Below are 27,272 nucleotides of genomic sequence, written 5' to 3' on the forward strand. Positions count from 1 at the left end.
GATTTAGTTTTTTAAAACTGACTCTGTTCATTTTGAATTGCTTTGCTGAGCAACTGCTGTCTAAAAACACTTAGCAAAATCAGAGAAGAGTCTCCTAGCCTAGAGAAGTCAAAAAGAGAAGTCAAAAAATGCTGAGCAAGCTGTTAAGGTAAAGCGAAAAATTTTAATCCGACGAAGTAAAAAACATAGCAGGAGAGGTCCTGACGTACAATTCAAAGAATTTTTACTGACTAAAGAAAAAACTAGACCTAGAACGGATTATGAGTGAATTGGGAAAACCATTTCAAAAAATGAGAAAAAAAGAAAAAAACAGAAAATCAATGTTAAAATGAAGCATTTGAACAATAAAACACTAGCAGGAAAAGAAATTTCGTTCAAACAAAAACAACTAGGCCTAGAATGAACTAAGAATGGACTGGGAAAACCATTTAGAAAAAATTCCAATCCGAAAAATTGAAAAAACAGTAAAAATCAAAGCGAAATTGCCGCATGTGAACCAAAAACCACTAGTGAGAAAGCGAATTCTTGTTCAAACACCGTTTTCTCACTCTACTTTAAAATTTGAAACAGCTCGCTTTTTCGCTCCATTTCCTGTTTCCGCGTGATCAAAATGTGTGAACAGATCTAAAAAAAGACAGCGCCCCAATACAATTCAAATTCTTTGAATTGGAAAAAAATAGGAGCGCTATAATAGCCGGCTGAGAAGCTGAGGCGGCTATTGACAAGGATTTTCAAGAAGCTCTTAAGTGTTTCAAATTCTATTCGCTTAATTTCCATAACAATTTGGTTCACGAATTTCGCCTAATGGCAACAGAAAATTCCGTTCGCCTAATCGAGTTTTCACTTGATATCCCATTCTCCCTCTGTACTACTCCAGTGTGATAAAAATTACCACTCCCGATAAAAATAAACTGAGGCATAGGAACGTCTCATTGACATGAAAAATCGAAAACAAGTCACCAGATCTTGAAAAAGATTGGGTTTCCCAATTTGAAGTCAATATTCACTAAAACTTAAGTGAACATCGCACTAAACAAAGATAATCTCCTGATTATTTAAACTAATCATTTTGAAACAATAACAGTGAAATTAACATGAAAAAAGCCTTATTTGATAAGAAAAACAGATAAAATATCTGAGAAAAAGTTATCTTCACAAGCTGCAACTCTGAAACAACCATTGGCAAGAACGCTCAATGAAAATAGTCTTCGCTCAAAAAAGGACTCAAAGCTGATCGAAAAACCAATAGAAACGGTAAATACAGAGAAAACCGAAGCATAGGAAAGGAAGAGGTTTACTATTCCACTGTCGGAAACGGGACAGCGAGTCGAATTTCTGTGCAGTGTCCTCGTGCTGACCTATGGTATGTCCCACCAGTTTGAAAGGTGCTTCAATTGTCATCATTAGAGGCTACTCTTTACGAACATCAAGATTTAACGGGAAAATAACACCAAATTTGGCTAAATTTTCATTTGACTTACAGTTAGTAAACTACCGCCACTTCAGTTCATCTGCTCAAAATAGTTGAGTGAGAAATTTAGACGACGCAAAAAGTTGAGGGCGTAAAAGTCACCGGAAAAGATAAAACATACCCGGCAGATTGCCGGAAAATAGCCGCCGTTGATTCCAATAAGCATGATTGGGATTGAAATAACAGAAGATATTGAAAAAAAAAAAGATTTTTGTACAAAAACATTTTTTAAGTCCGATTTATTTTGATGGCATTTCGTAGTTGAACATACTTCTGTTTCTTAGAGAGAGGCTACAGGGGCTACTATCAATAACAATAAGCATTAGAGATGGTAAATAAGACTTATAGGAACGACGTTCAAATAGCGGGCATCTAAAATTGGGCTTTATGGGTTTATCCCGTTTCTATTTCTGACATCCATTTTTGTACTAACTCTGTTCATTTTGAATTGCTTTGCTGAGCAACTGATGTTCAAAATCACTTTTAGCAGAATGAGAGAAGAGAGATACTAGCCTAGAGAAGTCAAAAAGATTTCACGCAAAATGTTGAAAAGGCGGCAAAATGAGGTAAAGCGAAACATTTTTTTATTCGACGAAGTAAAAAACATAGCCGGCAGATTGCCGGAATAGCTGCGAAATAGACTTGCGTGCCGTAAAATACAGATGGAAAAAGATACAGAAGTGAGTTGATAATAGTTATCGCCGCCACCTATAAAACTTACAAGTTTATTTCAAAGGTTGTTTTGGGTGCAAAAAAAGTTTCCCTGTCGCGTCTCGAACCGGCGATCTCCGGATTAACAGCCAGTCGCCTTAACCACTCGGCTGTCGGACCATACAATCTGTTTTCTTACGATCAAATTTGTTTTAGGAACAGATTCTGTTTCTGAATAACCGCAATTTAGGTCACGCAGAAAGCGTGAAATCAAGCGCGAAAAAGCCATTTAAGCAGTGACGAGACAGAATGTTCTAGAACAAATGTAAAACGAAAATGAAGCGTCAGACGACGAAACAAAAAAAAAATCAAGAGCACCGCAATATAGCTACGCTCAGCTTACAGCTTCGCAGCTATAAAAAAAAATAGGAGCGCTATAATAGCCGGCTGAGATGATGAGGGCGGCTATTAAACAGTCAAGCAAAAAATTTTCATGAAAATACATGTCTACAATAACTGCTTAAAAATTCGTTCGAGATCAATTATTAAAGCTCAGAGACAACTGCTCCGAAAATAATTCCCTCGGGATTTACCAATTTATCCCACTTCTGGAAACGGAAAACCAAGTGGCCATTTAGATAGGTCAGACGAAAAATTGAACTAAAGAAGTAACAACATGACTATTTTAACTGAAAAAAACTTCGTTTGAGAGCAATTAACAAGAAACATTGTTATTAACTACAAAACTTCGTTAGAAAGTAACTTTACCTTGAGAATTTTCAGGTGATCCCATTGCCACTGTGCTTCCACTGCCAGACACAGTACCTGGCACAACCATGGGAACCCCAGTGCTGTTTACCCCAACACTATACTGGTGTCTGTACACTTGATGGTGGTGGTCCGAGGAGATCACAGGGTCAAAATTATACAATGAGGTCAAATTGTCATAGGGCTGATGATGGGTGTGTGGTTGTCCCAAGTGATGCTGGTTTTGGTGAAGTGTTTGGATGGTCTGCCCATTGAGAGCGTACACTGTTTGTGAAGGATGAGTGGACGTTATAGTCATACTGGAATCTTCGGAAGAAATTCTTGATACCACGGGGTTCGCGTCGGACGTACTTGATGTTCGCCTTGTTACAGACTCGGAAGAAACGCTACTTGGCTCAGACTTAACGTCTGTAAAGAAACATATAGAGTCCTTTCGTTCACTAGATTCTCCAAATGTTTCCAGTGAATGGTCTAAAAAATAATTAACAATTTCTAGGGAACAATAAGAATAAATTCATGAATAATTTAAAAACTTTCATGTTAAAGGACAGGTTTAAGAGGTGGAGCGCTTTACCTGTGACAACCTGTAACTTTGCAACTAGTTTGTACTAATAAATAATTCAAAATTTTGAAAACAGATCATTTAATTAATAATTAAAATATATAAGTCCTTCACTTAAAATTTATGTCTATCGCGGCAAAACGGCGCCAACATAGTCACAGTTCGACATTTAAACAACAAGCAATTGAAAATTTTCTGTTTTCACAGCCCACAAAAAATTTAGGAGCTATCAAATAGTTAAAATTAAGCCAAATTGTTACCATGAATTGAGGTCAAGTCATTGTCCTCTAAACCATCTAACTGCAGATCGTCATGAACAGACAGAATATTTGATGAAGTTTCCGCAATGCTGACGACCGCCTGCTGCAGTTCGGTTGAACAGATTTTGGTGGCGGAAGTAGGTTCAAATCCCGGCGATGAACAAACTGATGACGTAAGCAGCGAAGACAATATAGGCGTGAAATTTTCAGCAGACGCACTTCGCTCAACTCCAGTTGTCGATGATTTTCGCCCGCTCAGAGAATAAACAGGCGTGAAGTTTGAGCTACTCAGGGTTTCACTTTCAGTGTCCAAATTTATACTCCGTTGCAAAGCAAACGCAGCAGCTTCGTCTGAAACGGTTTGATTAATACCAACTCAAATTTGAATTTATACTAATTTATACTTTCTCTTTCTCTCTCACAATGCATAACAAATAACTGGTTGATATACGATGCTCAAGTACGGTAATTCATTGAACAGACAAATCACCAGACTAGATTTAAATGCTGATTAAAATATCATGCAAGCATAGAGCACATGAACCAATGTCATAAGCATTCAAGGCAATAGTTCAAAGAGCAGACCGAGAAAAGTTCATCGCTCGATAAAATTTATATAAAAGAGCCAACAAAAATAGTATTGTTAATTCTAATGCCTTCAAACAGCTACTAATTGAATTGCCTGCTAATAAAGATTTTTTTGCGCCATTAAATCAGTAAAAACGATCAAGAGTCAAGGACTAGCACTTAACAGCAACGCGCAAACTTACCTATTCTTATATTCGGTTAAACTTACCAAAATTGTACTTTCCAAATATGGTACAGTACTTCAACACGCCTAGTTATCGCCAATAAAAATGAAAAGAAGCCATTTTTTGAAGTCCAGCATTCTTGCTTACATAGATTATTTAATTGCAACATACCGACCATAGCTGATTAATGCGTGGAATTGCTCTAAACCTATGTTGTTAGCTTTAATTAAATGACATAATTAATGACACATAATTAGAAAGACAAAATTTGACCAGATAACGGGATGATTAATACATGTAAGGTAGTTTAGACCTTTGAATCACTTATTTGAATGACTTATATGGGTGTCAGTATATTCGGCGCTTTCGAAAATAACAGTAATGGTAGGAGCAATAGGCGCAAGATAGAATTAACATTACGTCAAAGTTTCAGCTTAAAACCACTTTTTCACACAAAAAGCCGTTTGACTAAATGTATTTGCGTGTGACGAAAAACAGCGAGACTACAGGGGGTCTCGAAAAACTTCAGCGCTCACCAGCTGAGAGCAACTAAAAATTCACTTGAAAAACAACTTGTTCATGTCACACACATCAATATAGAACAGCCTTCATATAATACACCTTGGCGGACTCATGGCAAATAACAACCCAACGCATACAGTGGTGTAAATATAAAATTTAAATTCACTTTACTTTATTTCTATTGCTCCGAATATGCAATATTTCGACATAACATTAGTCAGCACACTTAGAAAAGTCTCCATTTTAAAAATAACTAAAGATTAAAATATCATGTCCTAAATGCTGAGCTCAATCTCTGATAGACCACATAAGAAGCATTTGCGAACAATTTGGAACCGAGAACTTTTCCTAAAATTAGTCAGAGGTAAAGAAATGGTAAATTCTTTGACTCGGATCTCCACGAAATTTCCACAAATTAAAGTTATTGCGGTCACGTTTTACAAATCTATAGCATTTTTTACTTCTGGGACTTATTTATTTTCCTGTTTTGTCTGCTTTCTTCGGACTATTTTGTCTGGGAACATTTGCTATTTGGGACTGTTTAGTCTGCTTTCCTTTTGACTAAGAGTTTATTTTTCTGCTACTGCTTTGTCTGGGAACACTTTATTATTTGGGATTGTTTTGTCTTGGACTATTTTGTCTGGGACTGTTTTGTCAGTTCACCGTTTCCAAATTGCCATTTTTTACGCAGAGAATTAACTTTATTTTCACTAACACAGCTAAATCTGCCTACAAAACCATGAAAAAGCCGGCAGACTATAGAAATAGCTGTAAAACAACCTTGCATGTTGTAAAATATTGATAGAACGATAGAAAGAAATTACTTTCCGATGCTACAAAGATTTAAGGAACAAAAAAATAATGCTTTGAAAATGATTCATAATGATTATCTCAACTCACTCACAAAGCCTTTTGAACTGTAGTTGACAGCAGCCGATTCTCAAAGAAAAGTTAGTATAGCCATCGGATTCACAAAGAGCCACGTCTGATTCACATTACCTCATTTGAATTGCAAAGGAATAGAACACAACCGACTAACGTCGAGCGAATTGCTCTCAAACGACCGACGAGCGTTTGACTTCGTCATTAGCAAGCCACGGTATAGTGAGGCCAGCTTTAGCTTGACTCGATTCTGCAACTTTTAGTTTTCTAGCCTTGTTAGCAAATAAATAAAAAAACTGATAGTTTAAAAATTTGCAAAATATAGCAAAATTTAAAAGAGAAGCTTCCAGATTTCGCAGTGAAAATGTTCAAAACTATTTTTCAGAAAAGTACAAAAATGTTTAAAAATTTTGAAAACAATAGCAAATTTTAACAAAATCTTGCTAAAAATCAAGATATTAAAATCTCCAAAACCATTTAATCATCTCATGAGACTATCCAGAATCTCTATTTCAAGCTTGAAATAGATTCACTGGCTCATAAAGATCCGTTAACTTGGAACAAGATAATAATTTTCCGAAAATTTGAAAAAAAAAAAATAAAATCAAAATTTATCAAAAAATTGCTAAAGCTGGAGTCATTAAAATATTGATAACCATTCCATTAACTCCAAGAACTATGCTACAGTTTATCATCAAACCTTGGAGTAGGTCCCTAAGACCCTGGTGCCGGAAAAAATGATTAAAAAATTCAAAAAGATTCATAAAACTTGAAAAAATTGCAAATCTTTTTTAAATTTGCTCATATCATAATCTTGAAGAACATTCCAATACATCTAGAAGCTATGTAGTAGCCTACAATCAAACCCTAGAGGAGGCTATGTGGCTCTTGAGGCTAGAAAAACCTAAACAAAAAATTACAAAATTTGCTAAAATGACAAAAAATTTAAAAAAAAACAGCTAAATTGGTGATAAAAGTTGAAACCTAATCCGAGGCCATAAAACATTTTCCAGTAACTTATTATCAAAACCTAACGGAGATTTTCTGTTAGGCTGAAAAACCTTAATAATGACAATAGATGTCAAAATTGACGAAATTGAAAAAATTGCAATTTTTTTTTTTAAAAATGCTAAAATTCGTGATGTTAAAACGCTAAAGCCATTCTACTACCACAAGAAACTATGCAGTAACCCATTATAAAACACTAGAGGAAGTTACTTGACACCTAGGGCTGAAAAACTCAAAAAATGACAATTTTCAAAAAGCTTGAAAAAAATTGTAAAAATTAGTATAAAATTGCGTGTTTTTAGCGATCGGTTGTTCGAGCGAAGCCACGGGGGTTGCACTGGAGGCTAAATGGGAGGGGTGTGGTGGGGGCAACAGTGGGGTGGGGGGTCAACACCGCAAAGGGGGGCGGTAGGGGCAATAATAAGGGGGTCAACAATTGGTGTGTCTTCGACCTCTAAGAACACCACCCTTCACACCATAAGTATAAATCTCCAAAACAATTTGAGCAGAAACAAAGCTGAAAGGCTCTAAGAGCACTTAATTCCCGCTGGGCGCTACCTGTTTATCCCATTTTTGAGGACGAAAAGTCAAAAACGTTGGACGAAAAATCAGTCAAGCGAAAAATCGCATAAAAAAAGACCGACAGGACTAATATAATTGCTACAAACTTCGTTTGAGAGCAATTAATCACAAACAGATAACGTTGAAAAACTGCTCTCGAAAGTTTAGCGGGAGCTCGAATCTATTACAGCCTGCTTAAGTGTGAGGGGGAGGGAGGTAAAGTAACTAAATTCCCCAATGAATGCTTCAAATGGCGTAATTGGGTAATCATAACCACTAAAAAAATTTCACTAGTTGAAAAAAATTACACTAATTTCGGCGCAATTTTCATTTAAATTTTAGCAGTGAACTGCCGCCACTTGATTTAAACTGCTCGCATTTCTGAACGAGAGAATTTTAGATGAAGCAGAACGAAAACGTCAAAGGCACAAAAATCAGTCGAAAGTCAAAACGCTCAAGCAAAAATTTTGCATAAAAAAGACCAGCAAGTTTACAATAGCTGCGAAATTGACTTGCATGCCGTATAATACAGATAGAAAAAGAAACAGATATAAAATGGAAAAGTAATCGACATGGCTCAAAAAACTAACAAAAATCATTCAGCGATAAATTAATCAGGCTCGTTAGAATTCACTCAGCAGAAGCCGTTTTATTAGGGACATTTATTACAAACATAAATTCGATTCACCCTACACTAACTCAAATTGAACTTAAGTTCTGATGTAATTTTATTGAGTGAGGTAAGTCACATAAGATCAAAATCTAAAATGATCAAGACCTATAAACTTTTGCTAGGGTGAGTGAAAAATGACGTCAAGCGTGCAAATGCCGATGGTGAGAGGAACAAGTCATTTAGAAAAATTGAAAGCTTATGCTTTGCGTTGTGAACAAATATAAAACGAAAAGAGCGTCAGACGACGAAACAAAAATACCACAAACACAGCAATATATCCGCTCAGCTAACAGTTTCGAGCTATAAAACAGATGTTGTTTTCTGGAAAAAAAACTAAGGATTATGAAAAGAGTTAACTGGGAAGGGGTTCAAACCCGCGACCTCTCAGTTGAGGGGCGATCACATTAACCTCTTCGCTACACGGGATATGTACAGATGCCACCATTTGAAAAAAAGATGGTGCGAGATTTCTCAGGTCTTACATGTCAACAAACACTTACATCCACTATAACTTCCGAATTTGTTTTCCGTGAACATTTATCTGTGCTTTGATAAACAATGGTAATAAGGGTTCAACGTAAAAATCAACCTCAAAGTAAAGCTGGGCCTTCCTCTTTAATGAAAAATTTATAACATTGGAACTAGGAGAAAAACAATAATTGAATCAATTATTTCACAGAGGACAGAGCAACAACGAAAAAACGCTAGTCCATTATAACATCTGGAAAATTGTTACAGCAACGCCTTGAAAAACCTCCTAATAAGGAAATATTTTGGCAGAAAAATGTCACTCATGCTTAAATTTATACCGAACAACAAATGGATCTTACTTACCATATCTTTCAAACAGATCGTTTCCAAGACTCGTTCACTAGCTTCCAAAAATGTTCTCGTCCATATTCAAATTATTCGAGCTCCACAGCTACGCAGAAAGAAATACGACGAAAGACTTCAACTGATGCAATTAAACGAGACTAATCGAAAAATGAATAGTGAATGCACTAAGTGCGTAACTATCTTCTATAATTAAACTCAACTTTGTCAATATATCCATATGCAAATTGAATAAGAACCGTGAAGCGTTTCAGTCACAGTGTCTGCTATGAGTTTGATATCGTCTACTGAAGTGGAAAACAACGTGCATTTTCCAAATTGGATCAGCGTCACTTTCAACAAAGAGTTGAAAACATCCAGTTTAAGAGCTCTAACCACAAGTTGCAGGCCTAAGTAAGAGGAAAACTTAATTCTTTCAAATAATTAGGTTTACACCACAGTTGGGAGATCTTTTTATATCTTGTAGCATTATCAAAATTACAACTTACTGGGCGAGAACGTCTAGCTGCAATGTAATCAATGCAGCGAATCAATAGCAACTTAAATTAAAATTACTAATTTCATCATCTGCAAAACTGGGTGACTTCGTTCAGATTATTTCTGCAAATCCAACAACCAAACACTTAGGGTCTGAACAAGTCCACAAAATGATTCAGAATCAAACAAGAAATACGATGAGCTCGACCTGTCATCACAGGATTCTTACAGCCTGGTCGAACCTCGATCATAGATCTAATTACTCAAATCAGCCGAAAGGCCTGTTGTTCATTTGTAGTCTGCATCAACGGGTTTTGGTGGAATAACTCAGGGTTTCATTAAAGACCTCTATAGTTATTAAATTTTTAAAAATTTTTTTCCTAGACAAATTCTGACGACTTTCAGTAGTTCTCCACCAATAAGTTCTGCTGCTTTCAATTCTGAATTGCTCGTATTCAGAAGTCGATTGAAAAACTGAATGCCTCAGGACAAAAACAAGACAAAACCCATAACAGTAAACCGGCAGCAAAGAACCAAAGAAAAAATATGAAATTCTGGACTGCCATGCACAGAATAAGGAGGCAGATAGTTTACATAATTCTACCCCATAAAGGCTGTGTGGGGTGGGCTGCAACGGGGGGCTGGGGCAACAGAGGGGGGTTCTTTTTAACCTCTTAAGAACCGCCCTTCACACCATAAGTCTCCAAAACACTTTCTGTGAATCGCATATTTGCAGATTAGTGAGCTCAAAGGCTTAATAGCATAAAGGCTTAATTACCGCTGGTGGATACATGTTTATACCGCTTTTGAGGACGAAAAGTTAAATGGGTCAAACGAAAAATCGGTCAAGCGAAAAATGGCATAAAAAACCGACAGGACAAATACAATTACTACAAACTTCGTTTGAGAGCAATTAATAATACAACTCCCCTTATGATAAGACAAGTTTTAAGTATTTGATTGAAGTTTTCAGTTGATTTTTATTAATGATTATAGGTTTTTCGGTATCAGTTGGTTGCGTGAAAGCCAGCTGAGGAGCAGAGACAAGTCCCCTATGGAGTTCGCACTTTTTCGCAGAATGTCGAGGTAATTAGAGCACCTGAATTGAAGGAGAAATTCCAGAGTAAACAAACAATTCATACACCCTATGTACATCGTTGTGCACAGAGAATTGCCTGAAAAGTGTGGTTTCTTTCTTGAAACAAATCAACCTGAGTATTCTATTGTTGAAAACCACATCGGTTCCATATTATTCTCAGTTTTCGATCCATGTATACAAAAAAAATGTTCATATATACAATGCAGTACCTTATTACAATTATTGCCCACGACGATCGTCAGCTGCATTAAAACTGAATTGTAAAGTCTTGCATTAAATTTGAATTATCAAAAAATTTAAATCTTACCTGCTAAGACTCTTAAGGCATTCAGGAGAAATTTTTTTCATTAAACCAAGAAAACGACATTAAGGTACCATTGATATTCTCAATGTTGGCGAGAATGGAAAATAGTGGATCAGATACTGACACTTGAGGAATTCCAATTTGCAATAGGCAGAGTATACGATTGTGTTCACTTCTGAACAAGCTGCTTCCTTCCTGTCAGATATTTTATCCAATTCCTCGGCATACGAAAGATTTCGCAACTAATGGAGAAATTTACCTGTACTTTTTGAACCAAAAAACATGCTGTCTTTTGTTGCGGACAAAAACAAAAATCTTTCAACTCATTCAACAAAGATAAGCGTAGTACAATTTGAAAGACACAGACACAGAAAAACCAAACAAGCACACACACATACCACACATACACAAAGAAACGTCAACACACTAACACAAAGCATAATACCAAAAAAAACATTTGTAAGAATTTTTCTTGCAATTGGTCAATACTAAAGGTTCGTTATTGTTTATTTAGGTCTTCTTTTTTCAGTAAAAAACAATTTGTGTACAATTTCAGGCATTTGTGTTGGTGAATGCAATTCTGACTTTGAGAGATAATGTCTTGAAAGTTTTTCCAAAAATTTGTCAACTTTGACATTTCATGATCATAATGGGATTATTAGTTTTTTAAATCTCACAGATAGTTCATGCGCGAAAGTTGAAAAATCAGAGTTCTGGTTTTGGACCCAATTGAAGCCCAATTAAAAATTAAAGAGAAACATAACAACCAAAAGTAGCGCTACAAAATGGCGCTTCTCTTTTTCGCTAAGGATAGGATAAATTTTTAGGGGACGTACAATTAAGTGCGCACAAATATAAGTGTGACGCACAATTATTTAGGTAGATTACCGGTGAGATTAAAGCATTTGGCTATATTTCGTGGGCAATGGCATTGCATTCGTTCAGTAAAAAAACCAACGTTAAAAAGCCGACTTAAAAAGCGCCGAAACGTTGGGAGCGAGAGGGGGGTCCACATCGCCAGGTTGGAGGAGGGCAGACGGGGAGTTTCGACACTCTCCCCTTCACACAATAAAATTGTCTCCTAAAAAATTTTGGTGAATCGTATACTTAGATACTAGTAGGGCGTAAGGCTCTACGAGAGCTGCTCATCCAGTTAATGCCCTCCGGGCCTTACCTGTTTATCCCGTTTTCCACGATGAAAAGTAAAAAGGGTCAGACAAAAAATCGGCCAAGCGAAAAATAGCAGGAAAAGATTACAGGACTAATATAATTACTAAAACTTAATTTGAGAGCAATTAAATACAAAACACTATTTTCGGTTGTTTTTGAATCAGGTCAGATTTGGGTGCTTTTAACGTCAGCTCTTTTCGACTGAACCGATTCTAAGCGAATCAATGATTGCGACAGAACATTTTTTGATGCAAGAATTATTCGCGTGTTCGTAAATCTAATTACTTTCTGATGATTGCTGATCGAGAAAATTGCTTGATTTGCCTGCTTGTTTGATATTTTTTATTGTCGATTTGCCAGGTCGGATTGCTAACACTACAGAATCCTTCACTTTTAAAAATAAATAGTAAAAGTCAGATTATTCAACCCTCCAATTACAATACCAAAAAAGGACTGAACTAGAAGAGTTTGTTCACTGCTAATATAACCTCGACTTTTCATTCTTTACGGTGATTAAAGCCACTAATATACAGTAATTAACTCTCAAAACTATTTCGCGTTAACTTTTCAGTTCAATGGAGCTTAGATAATTTCTGATTTTTACAGTCACTCCTGCCTGGGACGCAATAAAAAGTAGACAAATAGAGTAAAGAGTAAACAAGCAGGTAAAAACATGATCGACACGTGATTATAAACAACTAGTCGAATTTTATGTTCGCACAAAGCATGCGTAGGCAATAAATAAGCAGACTAATTACTCTAGCCAAAGGAAGTTAATAATCAATACACGTTAATTATATCAGACGATTTATCGATGAGCACAGTTGAAGTAAGCAGGAAACGCCGATATACATTTTTTATTGCTAGGTTTCAGTAAGAGTTAATCGTCCTGTAAACAAATGGCTTCCTACTTGTGCTCATTTAACTAGCCCAACAAATAACCTTCAAAAATAACAAAAACCCAATAACATAACCGACTAACGTCGGGCGAATTGCTCTCAAACGACCGGCGAGCGGTTGGCTTGGTCAGTAGCTAGCCACGGGGGGGGGGGGGGGGGGCACCCGGGGCTGATGGGGGCAGCACTGGGTGGGGGGGGGCAAAAGCGCGGTGGGGGGGGGTGGAGCCAATAGTGGGGGTAGGGGGTCAACAAAGGGGGGGGGGTGTCAACCTCTAAGAACCGCCCCTCACACCATAAGTATAAGTATAAGTCTCCAAGACAGTTTGAGCTGAAACAGACCTGAAAGGCTCTAAGAGCACATAATGCCCGCTGGGCGCTACCTGTTTATCCCGTTTTTGAGGACGAAAAGTCAAAAGCGTCAGACGAAAAATTGGTCAAGCGAAAAATCGCATAAAAAAAAGACCGACAGGACTAATATAATTGCTACAAACTTCGTTTGAGAGCAATTAATAAATACAACTGGCTGCAATTTGCATCTCTTAAAACCAAAAAACAGCCCGCAAACTGCCGGAAAATAGCCACCGTTAACACGTTTGACGAAAATGGACATTGAAACAGAAAGATTTCTCTAAGTGTCAAAAAGTGTTCTTATTTAGTGTGCGAAGTGTGCATATTAGGTTAGATTCTAAAATAAATTACACTTAATTTAGTTTATAAACTGAACGCTGTTAAGCAATACTAAGCAATCTAGCAATCGCTTTTATGAACGTCGATAAATGAAAAACGTGAGCAAAAAGTAAAGCGAATTAAAAAAAGCATAGCAGGACAAGTCCTGACCTACAATTCAAAGAAATTTCATTGACTACACAAAAAGCTAGACCTGGGACGGACTATGACTTGACTGCAAAAACCATGAAGAAAATCTCAAAAATTGAAAAAGGCAGTAAATGCCACTTGTATACAAAACCACTAGCGAGAGAGCGGATTTTTGTTCAAACACACTGTTTTTCACTTTCAAAATGAGAATATGAAAAAATTCTGCATGAACCAATTCGGTTTCTCGCTCCACTACCTGTTTCGGCGTGATCAAAACCACCGCTTCCATTTGACTTCAAAAATCATGTGTGAACAGATCTTAAAAAAAGTCAGCGCCCCAATATATTTCGAATTCTTTGAATTGTAAAAAATGAGAGCGCCTAAATAACAGCCGTAGAGAGACTGACGGCGGATATTAACAACTTTAACTCCAATACCAGATCGCTCTAATGAACTTGGATAACCTTACGCACTTTGAAGTAATGACAGGACTTTATCGGTTTTATCCTATTTTTTTAAAATTTGCTCCTCGACCTTGACAGTATTCACTTCACTGCGTAGTTTAATGAGTGAAACAATTTTAAAAAATCAATCAGTCGAAACAGTGAGTGAGGTTAGATAAGCGTGAAACTTTTGAATTAAATAACACGAGAATGGTAAAGCGAATTTGAAAATAACCAGAGAATCAACTCGAAGTTAAAATACAATTCGGCCCCAACTAAATTATACTCACTAAACGTAATTAATATTTGTCCAGATGTTTACTGGTATGTCTTAACAATAAATTTTATAGCTTTATAAAAGAAAATCGAAGAAAAAATAAACAAAAGTACAATCCGATCACTTTTAACTAAGCATAAACCGACTAAAGTCGGAAGAGCTGCTCTCGAAAGACAGGCGATGCAATTTAATTCAGGGTCTGTACCCTAGATAAAATTTTCTTTATGGGTGCGTAAATAGTTGCCTACGCTGGTAATCGAACCATGGACCTCCCGCTACTTCACAAGAAGCGCTGCCCACTCGGCTATAAAGCCCTTCTTTTTGCTATGCTGCAATCCATTTTATTTTAGCAAAAAGCTTTACTTCGGAGTGAGAGCAATAGAGATCACTAAAAAATAAAGAACGAAAGCGTGAAAAAGTCACCTGAGAAGTCAAAGAATTTTCTATACAAAAAAACGCAAAATGGTCAACTAAAAAATTTGCATAAAAAACCAACACGTTTACAATAATAGCAATGAAGTTCGTTCAAGAGCAATAAAAAACTTATCAATGTTGCGACTGCAAACTTCTTGTTCTCAACTGATATTGAATATTAGCCAGCCTGCCAGCCACCCAGCCAGCAGATTGCCGGAAAATAGCCGCCGTTGACGCGCTTGATCCTCATCGGGATTGAAACAGAAAAATGAAAAAAGAAGAGATCAATTGACCAAATTTTTCGTTTCTTTTTCAATGTAAAAAAGTGTCCAATTCGGCGTGCAGTTTCAGTTGGACTCTAAAACTATACTTAATTCAGCTTCTAGGCTAATGAAAGCTAATAAGCTTAAAACCAATGCCACCTAAAAAACACATTATGAACTTTAATAACCTAATTCTCAATGACTTAATGACCAGGCTTTATCGGTTTATACAGTCTCTTTTAATTTTGATCTTTTGACTTTGACATTAATCACCGCATTGCCTAATTGGATGCGTTAAAGAATTTAAATCTTGACTTATGTAAAACGGAAAACGTGATCAAAAGGTAGAGCGAAATAAAAAACATAGCAGGACAAGTCCTGACGTACAATTCAAAGAATTTTCATTGACTAACCAAAAAATAAGACATAAACCAACTTATGTCATAAGACATAAACCAAAAACAATCCGATCCAAAAAATCGAAAAAACAATAAAAATCAAAGTGAAAATGCCGCATGTGAAGAAAAAACCAGAAGCGGTAAATCGAATTTTTGTTCAAACACCGTTTTCTAACTTCACTTTAAAATTAGAGCGAAGAATCACGGCCCTCGCTTTTTGCGTTCCACTTCGTGTTTCGGTGTGACCAAAATCACTACTCCAATTTGACATCAAAAGTCATGAAAATGTGTGATCAGATCTTAAAAACATAGCCGAAAGAATTCCGCAAACGAGTCGAAGGAAAAAATTGCCCATAACTATGACTCAGCAACTAGAACATAACCGACTAACGTCGGGCGAATTGCTCTCAAACAACCAGCGAGCGGTTGGCTTCGTCAGTAGCGAGCCACGATTTAGTGAGCCAAGCTTTAGCTTGATTCGACTCTGCAACTTTTAGTTTTCTAGATTTGCAAATTTTTGCCAAACTAAAAAACACTACCAGATTTCGCAGTGAAAATGTTCTTAACTATTTTTTGTCCTGGAGTTATGTCAATTAACCCATCTGCAAGACGAAAAACTTCGTTGGCCACTAATGATCGTTAAACTCGAAAAGGACAAAATTATTCAAAAGTTTCGAAAATAATAGCAAATCTTGCTAAAATTCAAGATATTAAAATCTTCAAAACGATTTCATTGTCTCAAGATACTATACAGTATCCCTGTTCAAAGCTTTAAATAGTGTCACTGGCTCATGAAGATCCATAAACTTGGAACATGATAACAATTTTCCAAAAATTTGAAAAAATTAAATTTTTATCAAAAAGGTGCAAAGAGCTGGAGTCTTCAAAATAGTGATAACCATTCTACTAACTCTAGAAACTATACGACAGCTTATCATCAAGCCTTGAAGAGGTCCCTACGACCCTGGTGCCGGAAAAAATGATAAAAGATTCAAAAACTTGAGAAACTGCAAATATTTTTAAAAATGGCTGATATTAAAAACATTCCATTACATCTATAAGCTATGCAGTAACCTATAATCAAACCGTAGAGGAGGCTATGTGGCTTTTGAGGCTGGAAACCTAAAAACCGACAAAATTTTTTTAAAAAACCTTGAAAAAAATGCAAGTTTTATCAAACTATTGAAAAAATTTGTCATATTAAAAAATTGAAAGCTATTCCGTGACAAATGAAACTTTTTCAGTATCTTATTATCAAACCCTTAAGGACGTTTTCTGGCGCCTGCGTCCGGAAAAAAGCGGATAATGAAAAATAATGTCTAAATAATTGAAAAAATTTGCACGTTTTGTCAAAAGATGCTAAAATTCGTGATGTTAAAACATTGAAAAACATTCCATTACATTTAGAAACTATACAATAACCAATTTTCAAAACCCAGAAGAGCTTTTTCGGGTCTTGAGGCTGGCGAAACCTAAAAACCGAGAAAAATTTTCAAAAGACTTAAAAAATGCAAGTTTCATTAAAAATATTGATAAAACTTGTGATATTAAAAATTGAAAGCTAATCCGTGGCAAATGCATCTTTTTCAGTAACTTATTATCAAATCCTTAAGGATGTTTTCTGGCCCCTTCGTCTGAAAAGACGCGGATAATAAAAAATGAAAAAATTTGCACGTTTTGTCAAAAATTGCTAAACTTTGTGATGTTAAAATGTTAAAACCATTCCAATACCACTAGAAACTATGCCACTAGAGTTTTTAGCGATCGGTTGTTCGTCAGTAACCACGGGGGCGGGGATGGGGGGTGATTTGTGCACCGGGTGGCTGATGGGGAGGGAGCGGGCATCAGTGGGGTGGGGGGCAACAGCGTGGTGGGGGGCGGTGGGAGCAATAGTGGGGGGGGTCAACATTGGGGGTGTCTTCAATCTCTAAGAACCGCCCTTCAAACCATAAGTATAAGTCTCCAAAACAGTTTGAAGTGAAACAGAGCTTAAAGGCTCTAAGAGCACTTAAAGCCCGCTGGGCGCTACCTGTTTATTCCGTTTTGGATGACGAAACGTCAAAAGCGTCAGACGAAAAATCGGTCAAGCGAAAAATCGCATAAAAAAGACCGACAGGACAAATACAATTACTACAAACTTCGTTTGAGAGCAATTAAAAAAGTAATATAAAAAATGTGTTAGCCTTTTAGAACTAGATTAAATGTCTTTCAACTCTGCATTCTAAATGTAGAAAAACTATCTAATCCAAAATTTCTAAATAAAATTTTTTGAGACTTGAGAAAAGTCAAAAACTAATACAATATCATAATAAAACCTCATAACCATCAAAAGTTGCAAAAAACTGCTTTTAAAAGCCGCACGTGAACAAAAAAAATTCGCTCCCTTAGAGAAAATTTTTTCACACATCAATTTCTCGCTCTCTCAAAAACAGCGGTATGAACAAAAACCACTGTTTTCGCTCCGCTCTTAACTTTTGTTCAGCCCCAAAATCACAACAAATTTTTTCACGCGGTTCATTTCCCGCTTCAAAAATCATTCCAATAAAATTGATTTAAAAAAGGACTTCTCCAATACTCCTCTTCGAGTCGTAAAAAGACAGCGCCCCAATGCAATTCAAATTCTTTGAACTGTAAAAACAGAGAGCGCCTAAATAATAGCCGTTTGAAAGGCTGACGGGGGCTATAAAAAACAGAACAAATAAGGAGAAAACTTCAAAAATAGGCCATTAACAGCAATAAAAAAATAGCCAAATAAACTGACATCAACCAAAAAATAACACGGAAAAATTGAAGTATAAAAAACCTGCGAAAAAGCGTCTACTACGGCAAAATAACAAAATAGCTCAAAATTGCATCCTGAAAGTAATATTTGCTTCCGATGTTCAAAATTACTTTCAAACGAACAAATACGAGTAAATATAGTTAACTAAAACCACTTGGGCTAAAAAAAGCTCTATCAATTGCAGCCAGCTTTAGTCCGCGGTGGGAGGAGGAGGACAATGAGGGAGGTAGCCTGGAAGAGGAGGGGATTAAGTAGTTTGCTAAGGTGCTCCAAATGACGTCACTAGATGTTATTATATACCTCTTTAATTTTAAGATTTAAAGTGAAGCAAATACAGAAACTTCGGCGGACGTTTCAGCTGAGTTTTATTTGTTCAAAATTGTGAATGAGAGAAAAAATAAGGTCACGCAAAAAAGCCAGGAGTGTAAAAGTCACTAAAAAAAGTCCAAATCGTCAAGCAAAAACTTTGCAAAGAAACAAAGCTACAAAATACCGAAAACAACTCGAAGAGTCGTTCTATATAAACTGTAGCACAGCTAATCTTACCCAAAACAGCAATATAAACGTTGAAAAATCAAAAGGTTAAACAAAGTTGATTGCTGAATAGTACTTTTCGTTTCTTCAGATGCAGACATGATGGCGAGGGGGGTAACGTTGGTGTCAGGGGAGGGAGATAGCACGGTATGATTAGGTAGGTGGGCAAAGAGTTGCATGGAATAGATGATGGCGGGGGAGGTGAGGTAGCAAATGGTGGAAGGGGAGATTAGTTGGGAGTAGATGTTGGGTTAAGCTACTATTAAAGTACAATGTTAGGAAACAGAGCTCAACGTTGCTTCTAAAACAGAAGTCATCGATCGAAAATATGTCAAAATTGCAGTCATGAACAAACTTGCTTCAGCTTTAAAAAACCTGCAGAATACCAATACTCTTCTTCGAGTTGTAAAAAATACGTTCACATAACTGCTTCAAACTGTGTTCAAAAGCAATTAATAAATCACAATCGTTGAGTAGTTGAAAAAAGACTATCAAAATTGGTATATAAGCTAGCGCAAAACTCCTCGGAATAAAAACTGACAGTTACATCATAAATTTACTTCTGAAGGGATTTTTACGCCTAATTTCAATTCTGATTCACGCCTAATTTCTACAAAAAATGGGAGGCCAAACTTTAAGAACCACGCGTCACATAAAATTGACTAGTAATTGTCTAGTGAGGCTAAGAGAACTCCTCAGCCACGTAATTACCGGGCTTTACCTGTTTATGACCTTTTAAGAAGACGAAAACTTATAAGGGCCATACGAAAAATCGATCAAGCAAAAATTCTCATAAAAAAGACTAATGTAATCGCAAAAAAATTAGTTTGAGAGCAATTAAATACAAGATACTGTTTTCGGCTCTTTTAATCAGGTCAGATTTCGGTTTTTTAAACAGATTTTCGGTCTGATTTTCGGTATTAAACTGACTTGATTCAGCTAAAAAAGCCCGTAGAATACCAAAACTCCTCTTCGAGTCGCAAAAAAGACAAAGACCACAAGACTTATATGATTGAAACAAATTTTGTTTGAGAGCAATTAACAATTGTCCCACACTGCGTTCGAAAGCAGTAAACAGCAGGCATTCGTGAAATCAAGCAGCCAGAGCGATGTTTCAAATAAGAGCAACTAAAACGAAAGAATTGCTTTCAAACAAGAACCGTCTAAAAGGTCTAAACGTGTGGGACTGGGAAAAATCAATATCCGTTAGTTACTCAAAAGAACATAACCGACTAACGTCGGGCGAATTGCTCTCAAACAAGCGACAAGCGGTTGGCTTCGTCAGTAGCCAGGCACAGTTTAGTGAGGCTAGCTTTAGCTTAATTGAAGGGGCATAAGTGAGCGCAGCGCGGGGAGCACCGGACTGATGGGGTGGCAACAGTGGGGGGGGGGGGACAACAGTGGCGTGGAGTCAATCTCTAAGGACCGCCCTTAGCACCATAAGTATAAGTCACCAAAACAGATTCTGTGAATTGCGTACTTGACTAGTGAGCTGAAAGGCTCTAAGAGCACTTAATGCCCGCTGGACGCTACATGTTTATCCCGTTTTTGAGGACGAAAAGTCAAAAGCGTCAGACGAAAAATTGGTCAAGCGAAAAATCGCATTGAAAAAGACCGGCAGGACTAATACAATTGCTACAAACTTCGTTTGAGAGCAATTAACAAGTTCGTGGAAGTCCTCAAACTTGAAGCAAGTACAAGGAGGCAAAATTAGAAAGCTTGTTTTAGAAAACCGTCCCAAGCTAAGTTAAATTTAAATGCTTCTATATGTATTACTCCTGAGATTCATCCTATTCCTTGTACGCCAGAAATATAGTATGAAAATAAAGAAAAATAGCTCCTTGTCTTAAAATTGGCTACTCCGACAAAAAAATCGAAAGAGCCAAAAGTTGAATGAGCATATAAGGGTGATCCAACCATTCCAAAATTGCCTATTACGCCATGAACGGCTGCCTTTCGACGCTACTGAGCAGCTTCGATGAACCGTACATCTAAAGCTTCTAAAGCTCGAAGCTGCACAGACTTATAAATTCGGGTTTTACCAGTTTAAGAGTTTTGAGTACATAAGTCGAATCGACAAGGCAAATTACAGGAAAAAGACAATAGGGCCCAAATAATTGGTTCGAGAGTATTTAAAAAGAAATTAAAAACATTAAAAAAATATTATTGCCTTTTCGTGGTGGCAAAATTGTTCAAATTGAAAAACACAAAATTAAAAAAAAACATGGTGTAAATGTCACCCTTCTAAACAATTTTATTGAAGAAACGACGCCTATAACACAAAGTTTCAAGTTTTGCTCAATATCTAGATTTTGAAAACTAGCCGATATTTTCTGCTTTGTATTTAGAACCAATTGCTCTCAGCGGTGTCAGGACAATTTACCCAATTCCATTTTACCCAATGCCATCTTACCCAACCTGCCATTTTACCCAATGCCAACTTACCCAATTTACCCCATTGCTAAATTAACCAGAACGACAATTTAGCCCACTATATAATTAAATGGCCTGTGGGTCTTGATATGAAACTATCACAACCGAACATGGGATTATAATGTCCAAAAATATTAAAAATCATCCTTGAAATAGCGACTGCTAATTTGTAATAGGATAATTGAACGAAAAGATCAAAGAGCATTGAGTAAGTTGGTATTGGGTAAAATGGCATTGGGTAAAATGGCAGGTTGGGTAAAATGTCGTAGGGTAAAATGGCATTGGGTAAAATGGCATTGGGTGAATTGTCATGTGACCGCTCTCAGCTTTCGAACAACCTGCCGAAGCTCGATTTTAGAATAGACTGCTTCAGACAAGGGGATGAACTGCAACATGCTTCAGAGGGAAAACAGCTTTATTAAAGTGCACTAACTGAAGCTATTAAATGGCAAAACACTACAGCTCTATACAATGGCAAAAAGTCTCTAGAGAAGTCAAGACTACGGATGAAACTCCTCGAAATAATTACCCTAATTGCAGAAGCAGTAAAACAAAATCTGCGTACAAAACCATTTACCCTTAAATAAAACGCAATAAAAACCACCATCATAAAACCTGGGTAAACAAAAGTAAAATTGTTTTCTCTTTCATCCAAATAATATTTCACATATAACGACAATAAAGATTACTGAAAGATTCCGAATATAAATATAACAGAAGTCGCCCTAAACTATTGATAAAAATCGTAGCATTAAAAGATGACAGTGTGATGATACCGAGAAAACCTCTAAACGAGCAGTGGTCATTTGAGATTCGAATAATCTGATTGCAGATAATTGACAAAGTTGAGAAGCAGCTTCCCAGAACAATGATTGACAATTTATTGAAGAATTCCGAATCAAAGCTTACCTGGAAAGAACGTCGGCTTTTGCAAGAGGCAAGTCGTAATTGCAATAATATAGATCAAAGCTGTTTAAAAACAAACAATAAACAGATATGGCGTTTATTTTAATTCGCTTCCGCGCGAACAAGATAATACAATCAGCAACAGAAAGGGGGAAAAGTGAAGTTTAGAAAATTAAAGTGAAAAAGAAAATAAACAAACAAAGTAGAACAGAAAGAAAACGTTGACCTGGGTGCGTGCTAAACCCTAAATTCACACATTTTGGGCAAACCTTGGGTAAATAAACAGTTGAGTATAATATTGTCTGTAGCGTAGAATATGGTTTCAATATGTTTGATAGATAATAGGTAAATATCAAGTCAAAATGGGTATCAGTAAATTTTTAATGCAAACACCGTATGACTAGTTTCAATTGAGAAATGTGCGAAATAGTAACGAAATAGTTTCGCTATTATGCGCTCTAGAGCGTAAAGAATAGAATATAAAGTGAAACAAGCAAACAAAAACTTCACTTCAAAGGCCACAGCACCGCTCACAGGGTTCCTAATGGCATTGTAAATCAAGCTTAACCATACGGCTAACTACATTTGAACCTAACTGCTTTATCAAAGCATGTGATTAGACTCGCGATACAGACGAGCCCAAAATAAAGAGGGTGAATAATTAAATCGTGATCAAACAATGGGCTTGCTCCTGTGGAATTTGCCCCTACACAGAGAACGAAAGAACTGATAAAATTAATTCTCAAAACTTTGCAACTGTGTGACTCTGACGATCTTCATAATTTGCTACTTTGAGACAATGACGTGACGTATATTAAACCTACTCAAGAATTTTGCAACAATTTGGTATTGTGACAGTTCAATCTAAATTCGGGCTCAAAAGTTTAACAATTTTTCGAAACAAAATTCAAGTATAAATCCGCGTGATTATTCGACACTTTATCCTTCATAGAGTTTGTCGCAGCAAAGTTGCCACCAGTGGCAATGAATCACGGAAGATTAATTGATAATTTCATTAACTATTTCTGCAAAAAGTGATAAGTTAAGTACGTGACGTGAGCGTGCTAAGTACAAGGAGTAGTCGGAAGTTAAGACTCACAGTCTAGAAGATGAAAGCGGAAGGGCGGTTAAATGTCGGGGGAGAAAATGACTTCAAAGGAAATTGGACAGAGGGACTGCTTTTTCCATAACATTGATTAGCCAACAACAAAGGCCAGAATAAACAACACAAACAACCTCTCCTCCGTTATTTCCTGATGATATATTGCAACGCTATTATTTGATTACGTCCTCAAATCGCACATAATTCGCTATCATCACCAACAATCGCAATAACAACAATCAATACGCTATAAGACGAAAAACTATGTTGATATAGAGAAGCTGTTGTACATTAGTTAACACTTATCACTTCCCCCACTCTTCTCGTAAGGGCATTACAACCTCCATTCGCTCTAACTGAAAACAGTGCCCGTGTCTTTTCTAGCACCGAGAAGTTATATACTACTAGTACAACTACAGCAACTTTCAAATAGCACAAGACCAACGCCTAAACAGGACGACACGGCACGGCACTCCGCGACTATTGCGTATCCCTTTTATACCAGCATTGCTGCTTACTCGACATTGGTAGCAATTGCGTAGCGTCTGCGTTGCTGATGGTATAATGCGAAGCAGGAAGAAATAGATACTAAGAGCAGTTAGTGATAATACTGGTTAGTAGTGGTAGTTAAGTGGCGCTATAGATATTGTAGTAGTAATATTATCAGCATTAGTTACTGCTATCCGTGTGTCGAGTGTTCGCAGAGAAAGAGAGTGTGTGTTGTGGTGACCCAATTTGCACTTAGACAATCACAGGGGCTCACTTTTATACTTTCTAGGTCACGAGCGACTGTGCTCCTAGTTCTCGGGATTGCGCTGCTTTCCATAAACACACATACACACACGCATACGCAACAAAAAGCACACATATACACAGCATGAATTGTTGTGAGATAGATAGCACAGCAGAGAGACATAAAAATGTTCACGTCTATTTGAAATACGTGACTCACAAATTATCATTCCGGATACAAATAACATGCAGGTCATGATTGATAGATACGGTTTCAGCTCCAAGTTAAATCGAACAACGTCTCACAAGCCATTTAGAACACTACTGTGATTTCTATAGTTAAACAAATTCTGACAACCGTTATCAAAGAATCAATTGGCCCAGTTTTAGTGTCTTAAAATTTCCCACAAGCCAAATAATTTGTAATTGATTTTCTGTGTGCCTGTCACATTATCATACCAGGGCGATTGTTCGATAAGAAAATAAAAAAGCATTTAATCAGTTCAGCTCCCCCACTTTTTCTTCAAATGTACACAAAATGATCTAGAGCAAAGATAATTTTGCTCTTAATTTCAAAGAATAAGTCGACCAAAACCGAAGATAAGGATTCAAGACAGACAAAATGAAACTCAATCACGCTGATGAGGTGTCACATTGTTAACGCCTGCCCTAATCCCGGTATAGTATTATTTGCCATTTCACGACACACCTAAGCTCAACGAGATATAAAAAAAGTAAACAATAGCTGCTGAAACCCATAATATGAAAAAAAAATAAAGGAGGTTAAAATACTTCACCAAGGAGACGTATAACCTATCATTCGCGCATAAAGTGTAACCAATATCTCGCCAAATGTCATCAATATTTAGAGACATGAAAACTGATATGCTAGCAAGGGATAATGCTTACATATGCATTTGAGCAAGCCTTGAATGTATTTCTTCATACTAAAAGAGCGAAATATTTTTAAAATAAAGAAATCTAGAACTAAAATTAACAAAAAACTTCTGTATGAAAATTCAAGTCATATTGCTTCATCAGCACGTATAAAACGCAAACTAAGACAAATATGATATCTTTTCAGATGCGAAACGCAGAACACTCAATCAGAATCATTCAATCAGAAATCACGAAAAGCCAAAGCACCAAGCAAATCTGTTTTTAGAATCCTTGGATACTAGGCCAAGCTGGACAACGTGAATAATTTTTATAGCCATCCGCCAAATTTCTAATTATGGTAATTAGGCATTTGTTTCGGAAAATAGGCGAAAACTAATTAAAACACCTAAAGACTCTAAGAATGGACTTAACATGAAAATGAGTTGATAGTGCTAGTAAAAATGAATTCTTTTTCAAGCATTACATAATCTCTGGAATTTACGAGAAAAGGATGTTGGCGAAAGTTAGAGGGGAAAGAGTGAAAAACATAAACATAGCCGGCAGATTGCCGGAAAATAGCCGCCCTTGACGCGCTTGATGTATATAGCAATTGAAACAGAAAAAGAAGAGATAAATTGAAAAACTGTTTCTATTTTTTTTTCAGTGTCCAAAAGTGTTCTTATTCGGCTTGCAGTTTCGGTTGGATTCTAAAACTATAATTAATTCAGCTTCTAAACTGAAAGATAAAAAGGTTAATACCAATGTCAGCTAGCAAACACGCTAATGAACTTTGATAACCTAATTCTCAATGACTTAATGATTGGGCTTTATCGGTTTATCCCGTCTCTTGATTTTGCTATTTTGACCTTGACAGCATTCAATATCTTGCGTAATTCATTGAGTGAATGGATTCAAAAACCATTCAGTTGAAAGTGAGTGAGTGAGTGAGGTTAGTCAGAAGTCAAACGTGAAAGCCGAGACATTGCAGGACAAGTCCTGACACATAATTCGAAGAACTTTCATTGACTAACCAAACAACTAGACCTAGAACAGACTATGACTGAATTGGAAAAACCATTCTAAAAAATCAGATCAAAAAAATAAAAAAGACAGAAAATCAATGTTAAAATGCCGCATGTGAACAAAAAGCCACTAACAAGAAATGGAAATTTGGTGCAAACAAAAAACTAGGTCTAGAATGAACTACGAATGGATTGAGAAACCCACTCGAAGAATTGGTTGTGCCAGGGCGTGGGCGAGGGGGTTGAGGGATATTAGCCGGGGGATGTTAGCGCGGGGGTTGAGGGATGTTAGCCGGGGGTAGGTTAGAGTCAGGAGTGGTTACGTAAGTTCTGGGTGGCGGAAGGTAGGTATGTGTGGGGGTGTCGACTTTGAATAGTGAGGTGAGACTATAGTCATGGGCAGATCACTTCTCAAAATTACCTTTCAACCTTGAAAATTGCCAGCAGTTCCTTGTTACTAAATATATTAAAAAACGGATCTATTCTGCTTCAGCCCCCAGTTACAAATTATATGTTGTTATATAGCACGTTAATATGTAAAAAAAATAGCACGTGCGCCTGGGGGAGTTAAAATATAAGCCCACTAATCTGGGGGGGGGGGACAGAATAGATCCAAAAAAACCACTTTTAATGTTTAAAGAAGTTAATCTTCGAAGAAAGCAATCATGATCAAATCATGAACAGACTTGATTCAGCTTAAAAAAACTAAATAATACCATTACTCCTCTTCGAGTCGTAATAAAGAAAGCAGGACTAATATATTCTTACAAAATTTATTTGAGAGCAAAAAATTAACACTGTTAATGGGTTAAGTAGAATACGATGGAAAAATTGAAGCGTTTTCTCTACGATTTAAAAGAAATCGAATGAACAACTGAATCGGTTTTAAAAAAAACTTCGTAACTAAACAAGCTTGTTCATCTCGCAGATGAAAATCAACAGTAGCTAACTTAAGCTTGACTAAAGTTCCGGACCTGAATTTACAGGAGGGTTTGAACAAAAAGAGGCCTAAAAATAGCTTCGCGCTCCAAACAACATTTGACCTTAATTGATATCATATCTGGACAAGAAAACAACACAATTTCCATTCTAAAGGTGGTATAAAACTTTTCCAATTACAAAACACAACCGACTCAAACGCCAGGCGAGCAGTTGGTTTCGGTAGCAGGCAGCTATGGCTTAGGGACGCTAGCACTAGCGGCTCAATCGATGGGGGTAGCGTTGGGAGGACTGGACGAGAAGGTTTTATATCAGGTGGAGGAAGATGGACACGGGGAGTGGGGGACTGAAGGGAGGCAATCTTATCATTACGACTAAGAACCGCCCTTCACACCACATATGCCCTCCGGGATTTACATGTTTATCTGGTTCTCGAGGA

General features: G+C 36.8%; 1 protein-coding gene across 2 annotated transcripts in view; it reads right to left on the reverse strand.

The window, feature by feature from the left end:
* LOC142349206 (uncharacterized) overlaps positions 1–27,272 on the reverse strand; it is a 75,724-nt gene that overhangs the window by 26,590 nt on the left and 21,862 nt on the right. For both annotated transcript variants that reach the window (XM_075400619.1, XM_075400618.1), the window contains exons 3-4: positions 3,713–4,063; positions 2,891–3,361 (exon numbers count right to left, since the gene is read on the reverse strand). In XM_075400619.1, coding sequence (XP_075256734.1) covers positions 2,891–3,361; positions 3,713–4,063 — 822 coding nt within the window. The remainder of the gene's footprint in view (positions 1–2,890; positions 3,362–3,712; positions 4,064–27,272) is intronic.

The sequence above is a fragment of the Convolutriloba macropyga genome, chromosome 11 (genome assembly GCF_964194025.1).
Source record: "Convolutriloba macropyga chromosome 11, txConMacr16.3, whole genome shotgun sequence".
Taxonomy (NCBI): domain Eukaryota; kingdom Metazoa; phylum Xenacoelomorpha; order Acoela; family Convolutidae; genus Convolutriloba; species Convolutriloba macropyga.